Genomic DNA, 23,935 nt, shown 5'->3' with positions numbered 1-23,935 from the left:
AAGAACTATCCAATCAACCCAAGTTTTAATAAAACCAATAAAATTTAATGTAAGCCCAAATAAAAGTCTAACATTCTCCCACTTGGGCTACATTGATTTTAATACATATATATTATATATCAAAATAATTTTGTTTGAAAACGACTCATGGGTTGAACAACAAGAAAAATATTTGTGGCCACTTTAAAAACTGATAGTTCTCTGATAGCATCTCAACATACCGGTCCAATTTAACCTTTGATAATGAACTATGACAGTCATATTGTTTTTAACTCAACAAAAGACATTCATAATCACAAATACCAAAGTATTAAATCGACATGGTCAATAAGTCTAGTAGTGTGGTAAGGAATTATGTTCAACATGTGATCAATATAAAATAACATAATATCCTTATCAGTCCTCAATTTCACTGATACCGTGATGCTTAATAAATAAGCCAGTGAAATTAAACATACACCACTTAAAATAAGTAAGTGTCACTAAACTTGCTTAAAGAATTAAGCCAACAACATATCATTGTCAATAAGCAAATAAATTTAATAGACAATGATCACAACAATATGAACCACATGCTTTCAATTCAATCATTCTCGAGAATATAACAAAACATAATTGAAAACATATCCATTCAATAATAAAATATTGAAACATAAAATGTAGTTCATAACTTTATTCAGAAAATTATAAATAATAATTTCTAAAAACAAACAGAAAACAAAACTCCCACTAACCCAAAAGATCAAAAGATTCTAAAATGCCCATATTAACAACATGTTTATTAAACAAGACGGCACTTAACCCTTTGGTTAGAGGATCGCCTAACATCGACTCGGTCTTGCAATTTTCAATGACAATGTCTCCTTTCTTGACCAAGTCTCTCGACAAGGAGATACTTTATTTCCATATGTTTAAGCACTACTAATCTTGTTATTCTTTGAAAAGAAAACAAAGAAAGATCATTATCACAATAGATTAGCATAGGTGTGGAAATAGAATCAACCACTCGTATCTCCGAAATAAAATTCTTCAGCCACAAAGCTTGCAAAGATGCCCCATAACATGCAACAAACTCAGCATACATAGTAGATGACGTGATCAAAGTACTGTTTGACACTCTTCCAAGAAATAGCAAGACTCGCCAAGGTGAAAATATAGCCGAAGTTGACTTTAAATCATCTACACAACCACCAAAATCAATCTGAATAACCAACAACTCGAAGATTGTCAACATGCTTATACACAAGCATAAAACTCTTCGTTCTTTGCAAATATCTCAAAACTTTCTTGGCTGCAACCCAATGATCAAGGCCAGGATCAGATAAATATCTCCCAAGAACATTGACAACGAAAGCTATGTCAGGTCGAGTGCAAACCTGAGCATACATCAAACTCCCTACTACACTTGCATAAGGGATGTTCTTCATTGCTCCTCTTTCCAAGTCGTTCTTAGGACATTGCTGCTTAGTGAACTTGTCCCCTTTCGGTAATAGGAATAGAACCAACCTTTACATAAATCCATGTTGAACCTTTTGAGCACACGATTAATGTAAGCTTCTTGAGATAAGCCAAGAACTTTTCGATTCCTGTCACGATGGATCTCAATCCCCAAAACATAGGATGCCTCTCCAAGATCTTTCATATCAAAATTGGAAGACAGAAAATTTTTGGTCTCATTTAGTAGTGACAAATCACCGCCGGCAAGTAAAATGTCATCTACATAAAGAACAAGAAAAATATAACGACTCCCACTGATCTTCATATAAATACACTGATCAAACTTGTTCTCTACGAAACCAAACGATGTCACAACCTGGTCAAACTTCAAGTACCACTGGCGAGATGCCTGTTTGAGACCATAAATGGATCGTTTCAACTTGCAAACTAAGTGTTCTTTTCCTTTCTCCTTGTAGCCTTCAGGTTGAGACATATAGACTTCCTCATTCAATTCTCCATTCAGGAAAGCAGTTTTAACATCCATTTGATGCAACTCTAAATCAAAATGCGCAACTAAGGCCATAATAATTCTAAATGAATCTTTAGTGGAAACAGGTGAGAAAGTTTCAGTGTAATCAATACCTTCTCTTTGAGTAAAGCCTTTAGCCACTAAACGCGCTTTAAACCTTTCAATCATCCCTTTTTATCCCTTTTAGCCTTTAAAATCCACTTACAACCTATTGGTTTAAAACCATCAGGTAATAAAACTAGCTCCCATACACCATTTTTCTTCATGGAGTCGATCTCATCATCCGTAGCTGCTAACCATTTTGAAGATTGTGGACTATTAAGTGCTTCACTAAAAGTGACAGGATCCACAAAATGATCAATATCATATTCTCCTTCTCCAAGATAGACAAAATTATCATGACACTTTGTTGACTTCTTTTGTCTCTGAGATCTTCTTAGAGGAGGTACTTCTGGAATAACTTCTCTTTGTTGATCATTGTTTTGAATAACATCTTCCACAACTGGAATTTCTTCAATAACAGGATTCTCATTAACAATAGGAGCTTCATCATTAATAGGCCCTTCATCAATAATAGGACCTTCATCATCTTCGATATCGGGAGCAATGTATTCATCAACAATGGGAGCATTACCAACTGGACTAGGATGAAGACTACTATTATCATCTCTTGAAAATGACATAGGAATACAAATTCCTTTAGAGGACTCCCCCATTTCAAGAGATGTTGAAGGAATTTTTTCAGCAACATCAAATTCCAGAAATTTAGCGATGCGAGATTCAACAATTCGCGTACCACGAGTAGGACAGTAAAAGCGATAGCCTTTTGAGCGCATTGGATAACCAATGAAATAACAGCGATTTGTTCTCGGATCTAACTTTTTCAAATTAGGATCATAAATCTTTACTTCAGCTGGACAACCCCATACTCGAAGATGATTCAGACTAGGCTTCCGCCCAGTCCACAACTCAAAAGGGGTCTTGGGAACAGATTTACTAGGAACACGATTTAAAATATAAGTTGCAGTCATAAGTGCTTCACCCCATAAAAACTCTGGAAGATTTGTTCTACTCATCATACTTCTAACCATATCCATGAGAGTGCGATTTCTCCTTTCAAAGAACGCCATTTTGCTCAGTGAACCTGCATAGTGTATTGAGCAACTATACCATTTTCTTGTAAGTACTCGCAAAAAGCCCCATGTGTTGTCCGTTACGTATAACGACCATAATATTCTCCTCCACGATCAGAATGAACAACTTTGATGACTCTTCCTAATTGTTTCTCAACCTCATTTCGAAAAATTTTGAGTTTATCAAGGGCGTAAGATTTTTCTTTAATTAAATAGGTGAATCCATAACGAGAAAAATCATCGATAAAAGTGATAAAATACTTGTTTCTGCACAACGTGGTGGAATAAGGACCACTGATGTCTGTGTGGATAATTTCCAATAAAGATTGACTGCGGTTTGCGCCTTCTTTCTTGTTTTAGTCGAGCTTTTCCACGAGTACAATCAACACAAGTATCCCAATCAGAAGCATCAAGAGGAGGAAGTATTTCAGATTTAATTAAACGATCAACCCTTTCTCTGGAAATATGACCCAATCTTTTGTGCCATAACAATAAGGATGTTTCCTTAATATGAGGTCTTTTACCCACAGTATTCACAACATTAAAAGAGGAATCTAAAGGAGCCAATGACAACTTGTAAAGACCCTCAGAATAAAAGCAATTTCCAATAATTCGAGAGTCAAGCATAATGTCAACATTATCATTTGCAAAATGAAAAGAATATCCTTGTTTAACCAAAAGCGGAAGCGAAACTAAATTCCTTTTAAAAGTAGGAACATAAAAAGTATTGTTCAGAATAATCTTATCACGAGACTGTAATTCAAGAATAAATGTTCCAACATAGATAACGTCAACTCCAACATCATTGCCAACTTTAAGCTTGGACTCCCTCTCACTTGGCTTCCTGAGATCCCTTAGCCCCTGTAAGGAAGCAGAAACATGAACAGTAGCACCACTGTCTAACCACCAAGAATCAATAGGAACATCAACTAGATTAGATTCAAAACAAACACATGCCAATGGATTACCTGATTGTGCTTGCTTCTTTTCTAACCAAGTCTTAAATTTGTGACAGTCCGTTCTCCGATGCCCCAATTTTTCACAAAAGTAACACTTCACATTAGAGTATTTGGACTTTCCATTGTTATTCTTCTGTTTATTCTTATGCTCCTTACCATTACCATTCTGTTTAGTAGCACCATCATTTTTATTCTTGAATTTTCCTTTTCCTTTGTTGGGCTTGAGGTGAGAAACATAGTTAGCAGATTCATTCTTCTCCCTTTTAAGCTTGCTTTCTTCAGCTACACACTGAGAAATTAGGTCGGTGATAGTCCATGTTTGATTGTAAGTGGTGTAGGCTGTCTTGATAAGGCTGAAAGAGGCAGGAAGAGCATGAAGAGCTCGATGAATAATGAAAGAGTCAGGGAGAGGAATATTATGATCTTTTAACTTGGACTGAACATTCACCAATTTCAGAATAAAATCTTGCACTCCTTTTAATTCATCATACTTAATGGTTGTCATTTCATCCATAAGATGTCCAGCTTCAGCGTTTTCACCAGTGTCGTATAATTTTTCTACAGCATTGAAAAACTCTTTGGCATTTGTAGTGTCTGGCAAACCACTCAATAGATGTTCAGGAATGGATCTTTTCATAGTAAGAAGACTGAGACGACTTGACTTTTCCCATTGTGCATGATGAGTTCTCTCGGCGGTACCGGAGTCGCAAGTTCACAGGTTTTTCTTCTCGTAGGCACAAGTCCATATCCATTATGCCTAAAGTAAATTCCACATCTCGTTTCCATGTCTTGTAGTTGGAAGCATTCAAAATATGAATGGAAGCATTATTGTTGTTCACGTAAAAGGAGATCGAAAAATTCAAAAATTAAAACTTGAATAAGCAATATGAGCAATGTATTAGAAAATATTGTAGAATCAACTGGTCATTATAAACTCCCCTTTGGGGTGAGAATATAACACACACATGATTTACCTTCATGAAGTTAACAACAAAGAAAAAATACATATCATTTAAGAATTTTATTACCTTTGGGCAAATAAATTTCTTAAAAATATGTATTAATTCAAGCAAAAATAATAATAAATTTATATATTTAAATTATTACCTTTGGGCAAATAATTAAAATATATACATTTAATATTAACTCACTTCATGGAATGTGAACTAATATATGTAAATACTACCTTTGGGCAAGTAATTACACATATAGTCAACCAAAAATATAATATTTTCTTCAACATGTGAAATTTGGTGATAAAACAATCATTGAAAATTAATAATTTTCAACCAAATTTCCAAAAGAGATATATAATTGCTTTTATTATATTGATAATAAAAAAATAAAGTGTCCACCATAACACATTATTTTTATATCAAATAATCAAGTTTTATAACTTTAGAACAACAAATAATTAAAAGATGTGAATATAAGAAAATTGGTGGAGACTACATAGTCAAAACAAATTAAATAAGAGAGTGACTATGTTTTATGGAACGAGAAGAAACTCAAAAAATTTTCTATGATTGACAAATTTCGAAAAATTGTCAAAAAATATTTTTAATAATTTTTTTAACTACATAATTATCATTAAAATAATAATAATTATTAAACGGAGTCAAAAAATTAATTAAAAATCATAGAAAAATCAGAAATTAAATTCTAATAACGCTGAAAAAAAAATCGTCGAAAACGGACCTCCCAGCCGGCCCCACGCGCCCCCACGCGCCGCCTGCGCGAGTGGGCGTCGCGGCTGGGAGTCACCTTCAACCTCCAGCACTGCAGATGGGTCTGAAAGCGGGTCACGCGACCCGGTTCCTCCGATTCGGGTCTGCAACAGTTTTCCGGCCAAAAAATCGTCGAAAGGTGGGGATTTTGGATGGGTTTTGCTCGGGATTGAATTTCTAATTGATCTACGCTACTAATTTCGGGTATTAAAGGTTAAATCTCTGATTTCATGACAAAAGCAATCCGAAAATTGAAGAACACAACAAAAAAAAATTGTAATGCTAATCTTAGTTTAAATCCGAAATTAATTATGTAGGAACAATCTTAAACAATTGATAATGAGTTATCTATAATCAATTTTAGATTAAAAACAATAAAATCAAAATACACAAAATATAATTTCATATTATAATCATATAAACCCTAAAACTTTAAATTTAAAATTCTCTTAATATACACAATGATTTCATGCATATAATATATCAATAGAACGAGAATTTAATAATAAACAAAACCCCTAAAGTTTTAAGATTTAAAAACAAAAAATTGCACATAAAATAATAACAAAATTCATATGTAATTATAGATAATTAACATATGCAAATTAATTATACTAATTATAGGTTCTAAATCATATACAATAGGCAATCTGATACCACATGTTAGATAAATTAACAATTAACCCAAGATCTATTTGTATATAACATAGAACACAATAATAAGATATAATAATTAGGTATGTGTACCTGATTGATCCATAGCAATTATCTCTGATTGATCCACAGCAGTTACTCCAATTTGATAGTGCAATACTATCAACTAAGTCTTCCTCCCTAGATCTCTAAATCAGAAGCAGTTTATTTTCTCTGATTATCAAAAGGTATACAATTGTGATGAGACAATATGTATTTATAGAGTTAGGGAGGGGACTTAGCTACAAAACCCTAGTTGGGCTGGGCCTGCTCATCAAAGGCTTCAGTCAACTAGAAAAGCCCACACTTCTGCTTCACCTAGACTCTACTCACAGATGCTAAGCCCATTAACAATTGATCACCAACAACATGGGCTAACACAGCAAAGAACTATCCAATCAACCCAAGTTTTAATAAAACCAATAAAATTTAATGTAAGCCCAAATAAAAGTCTAACAATATGTACATATATAATTGTTAGATTGAGAATGAATATGAGAATGTAGAAGCAGCATTTCATGAAAAAGGAGCCTCCTATGTTCGTTGGGCAGCAAAAATGGCTGTTGATCTTCAGACTGGTGTGCCATGGGTGATGTGCAAGCAAAGTGATGCCCCAGATCCTGTGGTTAGTTGTTTTTTTCCATTTAAAATGTGAAGCTGAATTAAAGATTGTTTATTATATATAAACACATTAAAAAGTTGACTTTTCAATATTTGATTATTAATAATTATGCATATATAGATTAATACATGCAATGGAATGAAATGTGGAGAAACTTTCAAAGGGCCAAATTCGCCAAACAAGCCATCACTTTGGACAGAGAATTGGACATCTTTGTATACCACCTATACCTTTAAAAAAAATTGCATTAAAAAAATATATATATATATTTCTTTCACAAGTTATACAAAATTGTTGAAGGTACGTTTAAATTGTGGGATTATTTTTTTTTTCCCTTTAATTTAATACTATTATTTGATAACATTGATCTCAGCTTGCAAATATATGGTGGGGAAACTTACATAAGATCAGCTGAGGATATTGCTTATCATGTGATACTTTTTATTGCAAGAAATAATGGAAGCTATATTAATTATTACATGGTATGACACACTAATTATATTATAGAATTATTATTGTTATGTCATTCGGTAGTGATTCAATTTTTTATGCTTTTGTTTTAAATTATCAATGTCATTTTAACTTAATTATTAATTAATTATAAGAATGTTGGCCAATGTCTTTCTTGTACTATAGTACCACGGTGGAACAAATTTTGGGAGAACTGGCTCTGCATATGTTATAACAAGTTACTACGATCAAGCTCCTCTTGATGAGTACGGTAATATTCTTGTATTTCATTTTCACTTTTATAGATTAGATAAGTAATATTAATTGAGTACTAATGTGGGGGCTATATAGCCCCACAAACAAAAATATTGTTTTTCATGTAAATTTTTTAATTTGATATAATTATAAATTAAAATAATTGAAAAAGTTCTCACAAAATTAAATAAATCTAATAAGAGTGATAATAATATAAGTATAAATATTTTCTTCATGATAAATAAATTCCTACAAAGTAAAAATTTTGAATCCATCACTATTTACTACCATATAGATTTAGTATTCCCCACAAATAATGTTCTGGTATTTTGTTCTTTATTTTTTATATGGAGCTCAAATATAAAATGGCATTTCATGATTGAAAACAAGTATATATGAAGTAAATTAATAAAAATAATATAAATGTTAAAACCTCTTATTATATATATTGAAAAATCGTGTTTTTGCAAATGTCAGTTGTATATAAGAAAATATAAAAACTGTAATCGTTTGCAGCAGCAGAAAGTAATTCTGCTACAAAGAAATGTAACAGTTAATATAAAATATTTGCAGAAAAATAAATAACTTGACACAAGAGATTTATACGCGGTATCAGTGTTCTCACGAACACTCCTAGTCCACGGGGCCACGCCCAGAGAATGAAATCAATTAATAAAGTATCAAAATTACAAAGACAATTGACTTAAACAAGTTTAGACTCCCTCTAAAGTATTGCCGCAATCCTTTGTAATCCACTTTATGAATCTGACTTCTTGAAACACCTTCAAGCCCGAACTCCCTTCGTCTTTGAAGTGTGAGTGCTTACTTCCTCCCGAAGTAAGGCTTCAACAAGTCTTCTCCCGAAGACCAAGTGCTTACTTCCTCCCGAAGTAAGGTTTTATCAAGTCTTCTCCCGAAGACCAATCTCTTGTTCAGTCAAGTAGTTCTTCACAGCCTCTAGGATAGAGTAAGAACAGAAATAGAACAACTAGAACCTAGATGAACAACTAGGCTCTCAAAAAACAAAGAAACACTCTCTTCTCTCAAAAGATAAATGCAAAAAATGAATAATGGAAGAGGTAATTCGAATGGTTGCTCTCTAGGCTCTATTTATAGAACATAGAAACCAAAGAGGCAACCACAAGTTCAAATTAGCAGCTGTACAAAAACTTTCCTAAGAAAACATGATCTGCTCCATCAGATTCGGACGTTGACGTAGCAGATCTGTCCAGAAACGGAAAACTTGCTCAAATCGGGTCTGATCCTCTTTCAATGCTTGATTCCTGCCAAAAACAGATTAGATATTCTGATTGTATTATGATACAATCGAAATTAATAAGGAAAGAGCAATAATCAAAGTTTCCCTAAAAAAGACAACTTTCCCAAAAGAGAATTCCTTCTCTTTTGAGAAGTTTTCAACAAAGGAAAGTTCAGCTGAAAGTGCAACATTCCAATCAAGGAAAAGAGCAACTAAAAACCGAATTTATAAGGTAAGAATTCGAATATGAATGCCCAACAATCTTACCATAAATGGAAAAATTATTTTGTCACCTAACTTGCCAAAAAAAGACTTTACAATCTCCCCCTTTGGCACTTTAGATGAACAAAATAATTTTTAACATAAAGTACCTGCAAGGCAAAGTTAGCAAGAGCAAAAGATACTACTCCCCCTGAGTAACACAATCGAATATCACAAAGAAACCAAAAACATGCTAACTTTAAAAGATATGTTCACAAGTACTAACCAACCACAACTCCCCCTGGAAAAAGGGTCCAGAGTTGGGCAACAAACAAATTAAAAATAAATATCTCTCCCCCTTTTTGTTTATCGGAGTGCCAAAGTAAACAAAGAAAGAAAAATAGATATAAGTTCAATCAAAAAAAAAAAGGAGAAACAACTTAGTCTCGGTAGAGTTTAATCAAAGAAGACAGTTGCTTAGACATCTCATGCTGGACTTCTTCCATTGCTCCAAGGCGATTATGCACATTCTGAAGTTTGGACTTGACTTCCAGGAGTTCTGCTGCAGCAGAACCTGAACTTGCAGCAGCAGTATCAGCCTTTGGTCGTTTTTGAAACACACCATCAAAGTATTCAGAGGGCTGGAATGTAGGTCCACTGATGGGAGGCTCAAGTGTTTCATGTGATTGGGCCACATTTTTCTGAGAAGATAAAACCTTATAAATTAGATTTGGAAACACAAGTTTAAAGGTTGGCTTTTTACCTCTTCGGAAGGAGACAATTTGGTTCAGAATGTGGGAGGCCAAATCAATTGAAGTGCCAGAAGTGATGCGGTATAAGAGAGAAGCCACATCTTGAGACACTACGGTCTTGTTTGAATTAGGAACCCAATTGCTTAAGGCAAACCGCATAAGAGAAGCATGAGCAAAAGTGAGGTGAGTGATTCGAAGACTCTCCCCTGGTTTCAACTCTGAACGAGCACCCGTGAGTTCAGAGTGCATCAACTCACGATCCATGGACATCACTGCATTGGATACATTCTCGGGCAATTGCAATGCTTGAGCAATATCCTTCTCAGAAAAAGAGAACCAATGACCCCTAACATAAACTCTTCGATAAAGTCTAGAATTCTCATCAAGGAAATCATCAGTGAGATTAGCATAAAAATCCTTAACAATGTTTGCAATGTATCCAATGAAACCAGTAAGAGTATTTTCCCATTGATGAAATTGGATAAACTTTACAATACCATAAACACGATGAGCATGCAAGTCATAGTTCCTCTCACTCTCAAACTTACGGTTTGCATATAAATTCCAGTCACGTTCATTGTCACGATAATAAAATCGAGGACAGCCAGAGAGAGAGGAAGGGACATTACCAGACGAAGGATCTTCCATGGGCTGCTTGCCTTTGGCAGCAGCAGAGGCCTTTGCTGTAGAAGCAGATTTTGGTCGAGGAAGCTCTGGCTCGAGTTCTGTGTCCTCACTATCCTTCTCAGAGTGAAGAGACACTGATTTGTCTGAAGAAACTTCCATTGGATCCTCTTCTTCTGAACTGGAACTTGATGAGGTCGAGGGTGGATTAGTCTTGAGTTTCTTCTTGGCTGGAGGGACTGTCTTCTCACGAGATTGAGAGGCTCGAAGTTCCTTCTCAGCAGAGGCTTGCTGGGCTCGAGTTCGAGTAGAAGGGCCTGTTTGAGTGGAGCCAGGCATTGATGCAGCAGGAGGTGGAACTGCCAATGGAGGAGGAGATTCCTTTGAAGATTCAGAAGAGGAAGTCCAGGTGCGAATGGGTCTTACCGATTTGCGAGCAACTTTCTTGGGTGGACGTTTTGGCTTCTCGGTTTGAGATTCACGCTGGGGAAGCGATGAATCTCCAGGCTTTGCAACAGCAGGAGGATGAACTGAAGCAGCAGGGGGAGCATTGGAAGGAGTTGCAACGGTTTCTTCCAATTTTTTAGAGTGCCCTAGATTCTTGGTTCTCACCATTTTGGATCTGAAAAAGAAAATGAACAGAAACACACAAGAAACAAGAAAGAAGGTTCAGGTAGGTGGTGAGTTAAATGACAAAAATTGGTTTATATAACCTTAGAAGCAAAACAAGAAAGGGAAACCAATTTTGAAAGTTTTAAAAGGTAACCGCCAGCCCATGAACCCATAAAAGGAAACCACCCACTCCTCAACTCCTTTCCCTTTTCTTTTATAATAAAAAAAAAAGAAAAAAAAAGGAAACTAGAATTGCCGACAATATTTCCAAAAATAAATCAATCTTTCAAGAATAAAGGCACATTACCATATAAAGATTAATCTTTACTTGGAAAAATATCAAAATAAATCAAAGAAGAATGAATGTTGATACTTACCATTTAAGCACAAGATTTCCTTAACCCATGAAGCAAGTCACACGCCTCCCTCCTTTTTTTTTATTTTTTTTATTTTTTTATTTTTTATTTTTTTTAGAAAATAAAATACAATGTGTACAATAAATATATGAGATTCTAAACAAGCAATATAATCTAATATCATTGAAAATTGACAAAATAAAATACATGTTATGCTTTTAAGGAAAATAACTAGTTAGTATCTCAAGAACAAATCATACTTAATTGATGTTGAGGAAAAGGATATGCATGTTACTAAAAATTGTGAACCAGGATTATCAATTTAATTTAATAGAGGAGACTTACAAATTTGAACACACTTGTCAGACATAAGTGTGTGCAGTGAAAATAGGATCATTGTCCTTGGCAAGATTTTTCATTTTCGCCTTTTTCAATTTGATCCCGCAACTGGATGCTATCACACCATACTGAAGGTAGCCCTTTTCTATGGTAGTGCATCCTCATCATAGTTGCTAATTACAATGTTCCAGCTTACTCAAAAGATGGCTTTCACACCTCAGTATGGGTAGCTCTATTCCAGCAAGGGGCCTGACAAGACTGAAATAAAAATTGCTCAACTCTGTAAAAGTACATTATTTAATCCTAGTCACAAACAAAGAGTAACATGAACCTTTTAACAGAACATCACAAAGTATGATAAGAATGAGATCCTAACTAATTATAATCCAAAAGCATAAACATGATTTGTCAAAATACAATGATAGAAGATTAAAAGCTAGAGAAGAATCACAAAACACTATTGTACAAAAATTATGAACAAGAGAAAATTAAACAATGCAAACTCCCAAAGACTTTCTGAGGGAGTCAAAGCGACTTGCATCTAGGGCCTTTGTGAAAATATCAGCTAATTGTTTTTCAGTATCAACATATTCTAATTGCAAAGATTTATTTTCAACAAGTTCCCTGATAAAGTGATGCCTTATATCAATGTGCTTTATTCTAGAATGTTGAACAGAATTTTTGGAAATATTTATGGCACTAGTGTTATCACAAAAGATAGTCAAAACACCCAATTCAAATCCATAATCAATCAACATTTGTTTCAACCATAAGAGTTGAGTACAGCAACTACCAGCAGCTATGTACTCAGCTTCGGCAGTGGACAAAAAAATGGAATTTTGTTTCTTGCTATGCCAAGATACAAGATTATTCCCAAGAAAGAAACACCCTCCACTTGTGCTCTTCCGATCATCAGCATTGTCTGCCCAATCTGCATCACTAAAACAAGCAAGATTAGAATTAGTATCTTTCGAGTACCAAATTCCATAATCAAGAGTGCTATTAACATATCGAATAATCCTTTTCACAGCTGATACATGAGATTCCATAGGATTACTTTGATATCTAGCACAAACTCCCACACTGTAACAAATATCAGGACAACTAGCAGTTAAATACAAAAGACTTCCAATCATGCTACGATAAAGTGTAGTGTCTACCTTTACTCCATTCTCATCTTTTGTCAATTTCAATGTGGTGCTCATTGGAGTACTTACCTGCTTAGCCGATTCAAGACCAAATTTCTTGACAAGGTTCTTAGCATACTTACTTTGAGATACAAATGTACCTCCTTCCATTTGTTTCACTTGAAAACCCAAAAAGAAAGTAAGCTCACCAACCATGCTCATTTCAAATTCACTTTTCATTTTATCAACAAATACCTGCACTTCATGGTTAGATGTAGAACCAAAAACTATATCATCAACATAAATTTGAGCAATGATAAAATCAGATTTTATATGCTTGATGAAAAGAGTTTTATCCACACTACCTCTTTGATAGTCATGAGAAAGTAAAAATTGAGTCAACCTTTCATACCAAGCTCGAGGAGCTTGTTTTAGACCATACAAAGCTTTTTCAAGTTTGTACACATGGTCTGGAAATTGAGGATCTTCAAATCCTTTTGGTTGCTCAACATAAACTTCCTCATTCAATATACCATTTAGGAAGGCAGATTTCACATCCATTTGAAACAATTTAATATTCAAAATACAAGCAATACACAAAAGTAAACGAATTGATTCTAATCTTGCAACAGGAGCAAAAGTTTCATCAAAATCAATACCTTCTACCTGTGTGTATCCTTGTGCTACCAAACGAGCCTTGTTTCTCACAATTGTACCGAACTCATCACTTTTATTTTTAAATAACCACTTTGTTCCAATTACATTTATACCTTTTGGTCTTCCGACCAAAATCCATACCTTGTTGCGAACAAATTGGTTGAGTTCCTCTTGCACTGCATTGAGCCATTCCTCAAAGGTCATGGATTCCTTCATATTTTTCGGTTCATATTGAGAAACAAAACAAAGAAAGCTGATTAAATTAACATACCTACTGCGAGTTACCATGCTTTCTTCAGGATTTCCAAGAATGAGATCTTTTGGATGATTCAATTTGACTCTGGTGCTTGGTTCTTTCTGAATAGAATCAGTGATGATGTTTGGATGAGTCAAGATAGACGGTTCTGGTTCTCCAGTCTCAGTTGCAGCATCAGCAATGGGTTCTGCTGCATCAAGATCTGATTTTGCTGCTTCTGGAGGAGCATCCATGAGACTATCTATCTTGGCTTCTGTGGAAAATTCTGAAAAATCTTTAAAATCATCAACAACCACATTAGCTGATTCCAAAACAGTTTGAGTTCTCATGTTATAAACACGATAAGCTCTACTATTTAAGGAATATCCAATAAACACACCAACATCACTTTTAGCATCAAATTTACCAATATGCTCACGATCTCTATAGACATAACACACACATCCAAAAACATGAAAATGACTTACATTGGGGCGCTTACCTTTCCAGATTTCATAAGATGTTTTTGAGGTATCTAGACGAATAAACATTCTGTTTATTATGTAGCAAGCTGTGTTAATAGCTTCAGCCCATAAGCGCTTTGTCAACTTCTTGCTATTTAACATCACTCTTGCCATTTCCTGCAATGTTCGATTCTTCCTCTCAACAACTCCATTTTGTTGAGGAGTTTTGGGAGCTGAAAATTCATGAGTTATACCTGTAGACTTGCAAAAATCATCATACACAGAATTTTCAAACTCCTTACCATGATCACTTCTAATTTGAACAATTTTCCCAATATTACAACCTTTCTCAACTCTTAATCTCAAACACAGAGTTTTAAAGGCATCAAAAGTGTCAGATTTTTCTCTTAAGAAATCTACCCAAGTAAAACGAGAGAAATCATCAACACAAACAAAGATATATCGTCTACCATTCAAACTTTCAACTTGGATTGGACCCGTAAGATCCATGTGAAGCAATTCCAATACTTTTGAGGTATTGATATCAGACACAGGCTTGTGAGTGATTTTTAATTGCTTCCCAAGTTAACACGGTTCACACTTACCTACACTTTCCTTACCAAGCTTGGGAAGTCCTCGAACAATACCTGCATTTGAAAATTTTTTCAGGTTTTTTAAATTAATATGCCCAAGCTTGGCATGCCACAGATCTGTGGTGTTGTTGATAGCTGAATGACAAGTAAACACAGGGGTTAGAGTGTAACAGTTATCATTGGATCAAAATCCTTGCAAGATACATTCATTATCATCATTCAGAACATAGCAATGATCACTATCAAATGAAACAGTAAACCCTTGGTCACAAATTTGACTGATGCTAAGTAAATTAGCCCTCAGTCCTTCAACTAACATCACATTTTTCAGTCTAGGTAACCCTTCAAAATTTAGAGTTCCCATACCAACAACTTTTCCAGATAAGCCATTACCAAACGTGACTTCTCCACATTGCATGGGCCGAATGTTAGTTAAAAAATCCTTGTTACCTGTCATATGTCTAGAACAACCACTGTCAAAATACCACATTTGAGATGCAGCAGTTTTATCAGAAAAACCAGCTAGACAATTCTTTTTCACCCATATTTGTTTCAAACATTTATGTTTCTTTTGAGATTTTTCCAAATTATCAAAATAATTTGTTTTAAACAGATTTTTCAACGTGAAATATTTAGGTCTAATATGTCCTTTTCTACCACAAAAATGACAAGTGGGAACAAATCTTTTTACCTGAGATCTTACTCTTTTCGAAAATCCTAGAGATTTTGCAGCATCATAAACAACTCTTGCTGCAACAGGCTGTGAAACTGTTACAGCAGACTTTGTAGCCTCAGAGTGGTTCGTTGGAACACTAGATTTTACAAACTTCGTGACTCCAGAACTTTCCATTCCATTTGAACCAAGACCTGCGAAACCTCTTTGACCTGCATTCTGTGCTTTTTCAAAAATAGAAGATCCAGGGTTAAGCATTTGAACATTTTTCTTAAAGTTTTCAAGTTCCTTTTTTAAGAGATTGATTTTTTCATCTTTATCACAAAACACTTGTCTCATACTCTTTTATTTTCAATTCACACAATTCAATTTGATGAGACAATTTTTTATTCAATTTATTCAAGTCTCTATTTTCAGAAGCAACCTGAATCAATTTTTCATACATGACTTTGTATGATTCAGCAAGAGACTCTTCACAGATTTTAGACATATCTGAATCTGATTCCTCATGATCGGTGGTATTATTTAGACATACCAATTTAGCTTTCACCTGTGAATCACACAACACATTAGTCATAACAGAGGTTAGGGCAACATTTTTAGAATTATCTTCATCACTTTCGCTTTCATCATCACTCCAAGTGACATTGAAACTTTTCTTATTCTTTTTCAAAGTGTTTGCACACTCAGCTTGAATATGCCCAAAACCTTCACATTCCCTGCACTGAATTCGCTTTTTGTTAGAGACAGATGGTTTAATAAAAGTATTACCTTTTGAACCTTTCGAAATATTCTTTTTATTTCCCATCTTTTTCATATATTTCTGAAAATTCTTAGTTAATAAAGCAATCTCATCATCACATTCACTATCAGAATTTTCATTATCAGCAACTTTCAAAGCAATACTTTTACCTTTATCAGCAATGGATTTGGGTTTGTCCTTTTGTTTAATCTGTTGATTTAATTCAAAAGTACGTAAGGAACCCATCAATTCTTCTACCTTCATTGTGCTAAAATCTTTAGCTTCCTCCATTGCCAAAAGTTTAGTATCGAACCTTTCTGGAAGTACTCTAACAATTTTTCTCACAAGAACAGAATCATCAAGCTTTTCACCAAGAGCAAAATATTCATTAGCAATATCAGATAATTTTTTATAGAATTCAGTTAAGGTTTCATTATCAGACATTCTAAGCTCATCAAATTTAGTTTGAAGCATGATAAATCTAGATCTTTTCACATCAGAAGTTCCCTCAAACTGAGTTTGAAGGATCTCCCAAGCTTCCTTAGCAGAAACACAAGATGATATAAGTTTAATGTAACCCTCACCTACACCGTTAAAGATAGCATGCAAGGCTTTGCTATTGTAGGCAGAAAGTTTATCATCTTCAATAGACCATTCCAGTTCAGATTTTATAGTAGTATTACCTGAAGAGTCTGTCTCAACTGGAAGAGACAACCCTGAAAGAACCATTCTCCAAGCTTTCTCATCTTGAGATTTGATGAAGGCCCTCATTCTAACTTTCCAATAAGGATAGTTAGAGTCATTAAGCAACGGTGGTCTAGAAATTGAACTTCCTTCTGCAAAAAATGACATTTTAACACAAAAACGTTATAGGACCACACTAAGAGTTTAGTGTCCCGCTCTGATACCAAATGAAAAACCGTGTTTTTGCAAATGTCAGTTGTATATAAGAAAATATAAAAACTGTAATCGTTTGCGAGAAGTAATTACGCTACAAAGAAATGTAACGAGTGTAATATAAAATATTTGCAGAAAAATAAATAACTTGACACAAGAGATTTATACGTGGTATCAATGTTCTCACGAACACTCCTAGTCCACGGGGCCACGCCCAGAGAATGAAATCAATTAATAAAGTATCAAAATTACAAAGACAATTGACTTAAACAAGTTTAGACTCCCTCTAAAGTATTGCCGCAATCCTTTGTAATCGACTTTATGAATCTGACTTCTTGAAACACCTTCAACCCCGAACTCCCTTCGTCTTTGAAGTGTGAGTGCTTACTTCCTCCCGAAGTAAGGCTTCAACAAGTCTTCTCCCGAAGACCAAGTGCTTACTTCCTCCCGAAGTAAGGCTTTATCAAGTCTCCTCCCGAAGACCAATCTCTTGTTCAGTCAAGTAGTTCTTTACAGCCTCTAGGATAGAGTAAGAACAAAAATAGAACAACTAGAACCTAGATGAACAACTAGGCTCTCACAAAACAAAGAAACACTCTCTTCTCTCAAAAGATAAATGCAAAAAATGAATAATGGAAGAGGTAATTCGAATGGCTGCTCTCTAGGCTCTATTTATAGAACATAGAAACCAAAGAGGCAACCACAAGTTCGAATTAGCAGCTGTACAAAAACTTTCCTAAGAAAACATGATCTGCTCCATCAGATTCGGACGTTGACGTAGCAGATCTGTCCAGAAATGGGAAACTTGCTCAAATCAGGTCCGATCCTCTTTCAATGCTTGATTCCTGCCAAAAACAGATTAGATTTTTTGATTGTATTATGATACAATCGAAATTAATAAGGAAAGGGCAATAATCAAAGTTTCCCTAAAAAAGACAACTTTCCCAAAAGAGAATTCCTTCTCTTTTGAGAAGTTTTCAACAAAGGAAAGTTCAGCTAAAAGTGCAACTAAAAACCGAATTTATAAGGTAAGAATTCGAATATGAATGCCCAACAATCTTACCATAAATGGAAAAATTATTTTGTCACCTAACTTGCCAAAAAAAGACTTTACATATATAAAAGTGTATCATAATTTATTTAACATTTTAAAATATATACTTAATTAGGTCTTCTACGACAGCCAAAGTGGGGTCATTTAAAGGAGTTGCATGATGTAATAAGAAATTGTTCTCAAACTTTACTAGCGGGAGCACCAACAAATATTTCCTTAGGCCAAAATCAATCGGTAATAAAAATCACCAATAGCATAATCCATTTAGTTTGTTAGAAATATAATCGTTTTTCTTTTTTTAATATTTTGGAACTATACTTCAGGCATTTATTTTCAGTGAAGAAGAAAGATGTATTGCATTTCTCATCAACAGTGATATAAGAAATAACTATACTGTACAATTTCAAAATCAATCCTACATGTTGATGCCAAAATCTATAAGTATTCTTCCAGATTGTGAAAATGTTATTTTCAACACAGCACAGGTTAGTCCATATATACAAACATATATAATATATGTATATAGCTAATTTAAACTTTTTTATAATTTATAGTATAATAAGTAATTAATTAGTGTACATAGAAATATCAATTTGGTTCAATGTATATGTTGAATTATAATATTTACAGGTAAGAACAAATTCCAACATGAGAATTACAAGACCAATTCTGAGATTTGAATTAATGGAAAGATGGACAGAATATAAGGAAGTTATTCCAAATTTTGAAGATACCAAAATAAGAGCTAGTACACTACTTGAGCATATGAATATGACCAAAGATCAAACAGATTATATTTGGTATACTTTGAGGTAAATATTCCAACACTAAGAGCCTAAAAATAATGTACTTATATGCACAAAATTAATTATTAGTCTGTAATAGTTAATAATTGTTGTGATTGGTCATCAAGTGAAGATGTTCTTAGATCTAACAGTTTATAACTGTTTTAACTAACTGTTTGTTATGACAGTTAGTATCAGTCCAAGAACCAAAAGCTATATATAGCCATCCCTTCCCATATCATTGCCACCAATTTTAAGAGAGATCGTTAGATGAGTTAGTGAGCTAGTTCAGAGAGAAAAGAAAGTTGTAATGGCCTATCGTGTGTTTGATCTTTAGTGCCACAAGTGAGTTTTGTGTAAATTGAAGCAAAGCTTCATTGAGTGATTGTGTCAAGAACACATTAGTGTACAACTGCTTTGTAATCGATTCTTTTTAGCTCAATAAAGATCAAAGCCACTGGGGTTGCTCTGGCTGAAGAGTAGACAGATGATATTACGATCACACTGTTCAAACGTCGTTATTTCTGTGTGTTGCATCTAGTTTTATGTTCTCTTGTCCACTGTTCTAAGTTCTGTTTTTCAGTTCTTTGTGTGTGTCAACTAATTGATCTAGATCAGTTGTTCTACTATTTTTGTTTATCATGATTGTCCATGAGTTCCATGATCTTGCTATTGATCACAATAATTGGCATAAGAGCTCAGTCGAGGGAATATCAAAGAATCAAGTCAAGACATCAAGAAGAATTAAGGTCTGATTAGTAATGGCTTCTGCACGTTTTGAAATTGATAAATTCAATGGCAACAATAATTTTTGTTTATGGAGGATCAAGATGAAGGCTTTCCTTGTGCATCAAGGAATTTCAGAAGCCATTGATTGAGAAGCGCTTGTTGCTCTTGGAGAAGACATGAAGAAAATAAAAGAAGTACTAAACAAGGCACATAGTGCAATACTTTTGAGTTTGCAGGATGAAGTACTCAGGGAAGTTTCGAATGAAGAAACCGTAGTAGGATTATGGGAGAAATTGGCTTCAATATATCTGAAAAAGTCCCTGGCCAACAAACTTTATCTGAAGAAAATTACACAATGAGAATGAATGAAATAAAGGATCTCAAAAAATATCTTGATGAGTTTAACAGGATAATCTTGGATCTCAGTACCATAGGAGTCAAGATTGAAGATGAGGACCAAAGAATCCTATTGCTGAGTTCATTATACCAAAGAGTTATGAAGATTTTGTAGACACTATTCTATATTGAAAAGAATCATTAACCATGACAGAAGTTAAGTCAACATCAAACTCAAAAGAGATTCAGAAAAGGAGTGAAGAAAAATCAATGGCTATGGTGAAGAGCTGTTTGTTAGAGGCAGATCAAAAACAACAAAAAATAGAGGTTGTTTTCACAAGACAAGTCACAAAGGCAAGCAATACGAAGGCTCAAATCAAATTCACAAACCAAGATCAAATTCCAAGATAGGAAAACAGTGTCACTATTGCAAGAAAGAGGGTCATTATAGGGATGAATGCAGAGCATTAAAGGTCAAACTTCAGAGACAAAAATAATGAAAGAGGAGATACATGGGTAGTGACAGATGGTTATGAGTCAGCAGATATTTTGGTTGTATCTAGCCAAGAATTTGGAGACTCATGGATACATGATTCAGGATTTCATTCCACATGACACCCAAAACAGAACTGTTTCACAGTTTCAAGAAGCTTGATGGGGGAGCAATCCTATTAGGAGATAATAAAGTATGCAGAGTTGCTGGAATTGGAACTATAAGAATCAAGCTCCATGATGATCAAGTCAAAACCATCCAAGATGTCAGGTATGTTCCTGACTTGAAAATAAATTTTCTTTCCATTGGAGAACTAATTGAAATGGGTCATACTATAAAGATAGACTGTTCATTTAAGGTCATGAAAGGATCCCTAGTTATCATCAAAGGAGAATTGAGAAATGGTATCTATTATCTAAAAGGTAAAACAGTCACTAGTGAGAATGGCATGTTTGTCAAAAATCTAGATATGGAAAGCACTAGACTATGTCATCTAAGACTTGGACATGTGACTGAAAGGGATATCAGTGAATTAGAAAAACAAGGGATACTCAAAGACGAATTAGGTGAGAAACTTGAGTTCTATGATGATTGTGTCTATAGAAAATGCTACAAATTAATGTTCACACCAGGGAAACACACAACACAGGGAAAGCTTGATTACATACACTCTAATCTATGGGGGCTTTCAAGACTAAAACATTAGGAGGTGCAAGTTACTTCATGAGTATAGTTGATGACTATACTAGAAAAGTCTAGGTTTTCTTACTCAAAACAAAGAATGAGGATTTCAACACCTTTGTCACTTGGAAAAGACTCATTGAAAACCAGACAGTGAAGAAAATAAAGAAGCTCAGAACTGATAATGGATTAGAATTCTATTTAGATGAGTTCACTAGGTCTGTCAACATAAAGGAATTGATAAACACAAAACAGTTGTGAAAAAACCACAACAAAATAGACTTACTGAAAGAATGAATAGGTCTTTATTAGAAAGGGTGAGATGCATGCTCAAGGGAGCTGGCCTTGAAAGAAATTTTGGGGTGAAGCACTAAAGACAGCATGCTAACTAATAAATAGGTATCCCTCAACTGCACTAAAGTTTAAAACTGATCCTCAAGAGATCTGGACAGGTAATGTTCCAACAATTGATCATCTCAGAATTTTTGGATGCACAACTTTTGCTCATACCAGACAGGATAAACTAGAGCCAAGGGCTCACAAGTGTTTGTTCCTTGGATACCTTGAAGAAGTAAAAGGATACAAGATGTGGTGTTTAGAAGAAGGACATAAGAAATGCATAATTAGCATGGATGTAGTGCTTAAGGAACATAAAATGGCTATGAAAACTGCAGCAACCAATAGTTGTCAAAATAATTAAAGTGTGACAGGCATGGAAATACAAGATGATAAGGAAGAAGAAGAGAAATTAGTTCAGTTGGATACATTGGAACCAACACATTTAGAGATTGATCTAGAAGAAATTGAAGAAGAAACATCTCCAACAAACTCACAAGACTATCATCTTGTTAGAGACAGAGAAAGAAGACAGATAAAACAACCAGAACGATTTGGATTTGATGACTACACATCCTTTGTACTTGCATCAGCAGACGAAAATGAAAGCTCTATACCAAGTACTTACCAAGAAGCTATTAGTTCTAAGAATTGGAAGAAGTGGCTTGCTGCAATTGATGAAGAGATGACTTCCTTAAAAAGAACAAGACTTGGAAGACAGTCACAAGGCCACCGGGACAAAATTTGATTGGATGTAAATGAACCTTGAAAGAGAAAAAATGATTGATGGGTGAAGAAGTGAGATACAAGGCAAGATTAGTGGTAAAAGGCTTTAACTAAAGGGAAGGTATCGATTTCAGTGATATTTTCTCTCCAGTTGTTAGACAGACCTTTATAAGAATTATGATGACCAAGGTAGCAAAAGTTTACCTTGAAATGGATCAAATGGATATCAAGACATCATTTTTGCATGGTAGACTTAAAGAATAAATCTACATGGAAGAACCAGATGGTTAGTAAAGCAGCAAATCTGATCAAGTTTGCCTATTACAAAAATCACTTCATTGGCTCAAGCAAGCTCTAAGGCAGTAGAATCTGAGATTTTATGAATTCATGGTCAGCATTGGTTATAACAGGAGTGACTATGACCCTTGTGTTTATTATAATAGTGAATCAATTCGGTTGCTGTTATATGTTGATGATATTCTCATCATTGGAAACAAAAAAAAAAAGCCATAGACAAACTGAAATAGAGCTTAAATGTAGAATTTGAAATGAAAGATAGGTGAAGCAAGGAGAATACTTGGCATTGACATAAAAAATGACAGACTAGAAAAATTATCTCTCTCTCAAAGGAGCTAGATACAGAAAATGATTGACAAATTTTGCATGAGTGAAGCAAAACCAGTAAGCACACTTTTGGCACAACATTTCAAACTCGCTCAAGGTCAATCTCCCAAAATAGAAGAAGACAATATGTACATGGATACGATACCTTATGCATCTTGTGTTGGGAGTCTCATGTACTGTATGGTGTGCACAAGATCTGATCTGGCTTATGCATTAAGCATGGTAAGAAGATTTATATTAGATCCAAGAAAAGAGCATTTGTCAGCTATGAAATGGATACTTAGGTATCTGCAAGGTTCTATGGATGTGGGACTTGTCTATGATAACAAGTCTAAAGATGAAATTGAAGTGAATGGTTATGTGGATTCAGACTATGCTGGAAGCATAGACACAAAGAGATCCATCACTGGATATGCTTTTACAGTTCTAGGTGGATGTGTTACCTGGAAATCCAACCTACAAAAGGTAGTTGCTTTGTCATCAACTAAGGTAGAATACATGGCTACAACAGAGACCATAAAAGAGGTTATTTGGCTCAAAGGTTTCACAAAAGAGTTGGGGTTCAAATCAGACAGGATAACAGTTCACTGTGACAACCAAAGTGCATTGTATTGGATGAGAAATCTAATATTTCATGAGAGGTGCTAACATATAGATATCAAATTACATTTCATAAGAGACATCATAGCTGAGAAGGAAGTGAGTGTGAAGAAAATTGGAAAAAAAGAAAACCCTACAGACACGATGACAAAATATGTGAATTTAGCTAAGTTTAGACTTTTCTAAACTTGCTAAACATCCTCAAGTACTAGTTGAGGATTCATGACTAGTTCAGC

The 23,935-nt window shown here is 34.5% G+C and overlaps 1 protein-coding gene across 2 annotated transcripts in view; it reads left to right on the top strand.

Annotated features, from left to right (window-relative positions):
- Positions 1–23,935, top strand: part of LOC115714339 (beta-galactosidase 6) — a 69,279-nt gene that overhangs the window by 9,088 nt on the left and 36,256 nt on the right. For both annotated transcript variants that reach the window (XM_030643005.2, XM_061114235.1), the window contains 7 exons: positions 6,960–7,103; positions 7,221–7,315; positions 7,474–7,582; positions 7,737–7,821; positions 18,505–18,623; positions 18,713–18,874; positions 19,020–19,201. In XM_030643005.2, the coding sequence (XP_030498865.2) occupies positions 6,960–7,103; positions 7,221–7,315; positions 7,474–7,582; positions 7,737–7,821; positions 18,505–18,623; positions 18,713–18,874; positions 19,020–19,201 (896 nt within the window). The remainder of the gene's footprint in view (positions 1–6,959; positions 7,104–7,220; positions 7,316–7,473; positions 7,583–7,736; positions 7,822–18,504; positions 18,624–18,712; positions 18,875–19,019; positions 19,202–23,935) is intronic.

Source organism: Cannabis sativa, chromosome 4, assembly GCF_029168945.1.
Source record: "Cannabis sativa cultivar Pink pepper isolate KNU-18-1 chromosome 4, ASM2916894v1, whole genome shotgun sequence".
Lineage (NCBI taxonomy): Eukaryota > Viridiplantae > Streptophyta > Magnoliopsida > Rosales > Cannabaceae > Cannabis > Cannabis sativa.
Note: the sequence above shows the minus strand (reverse complement) of the source record. Positions and strands in the feature narration are given on the sequence as shown.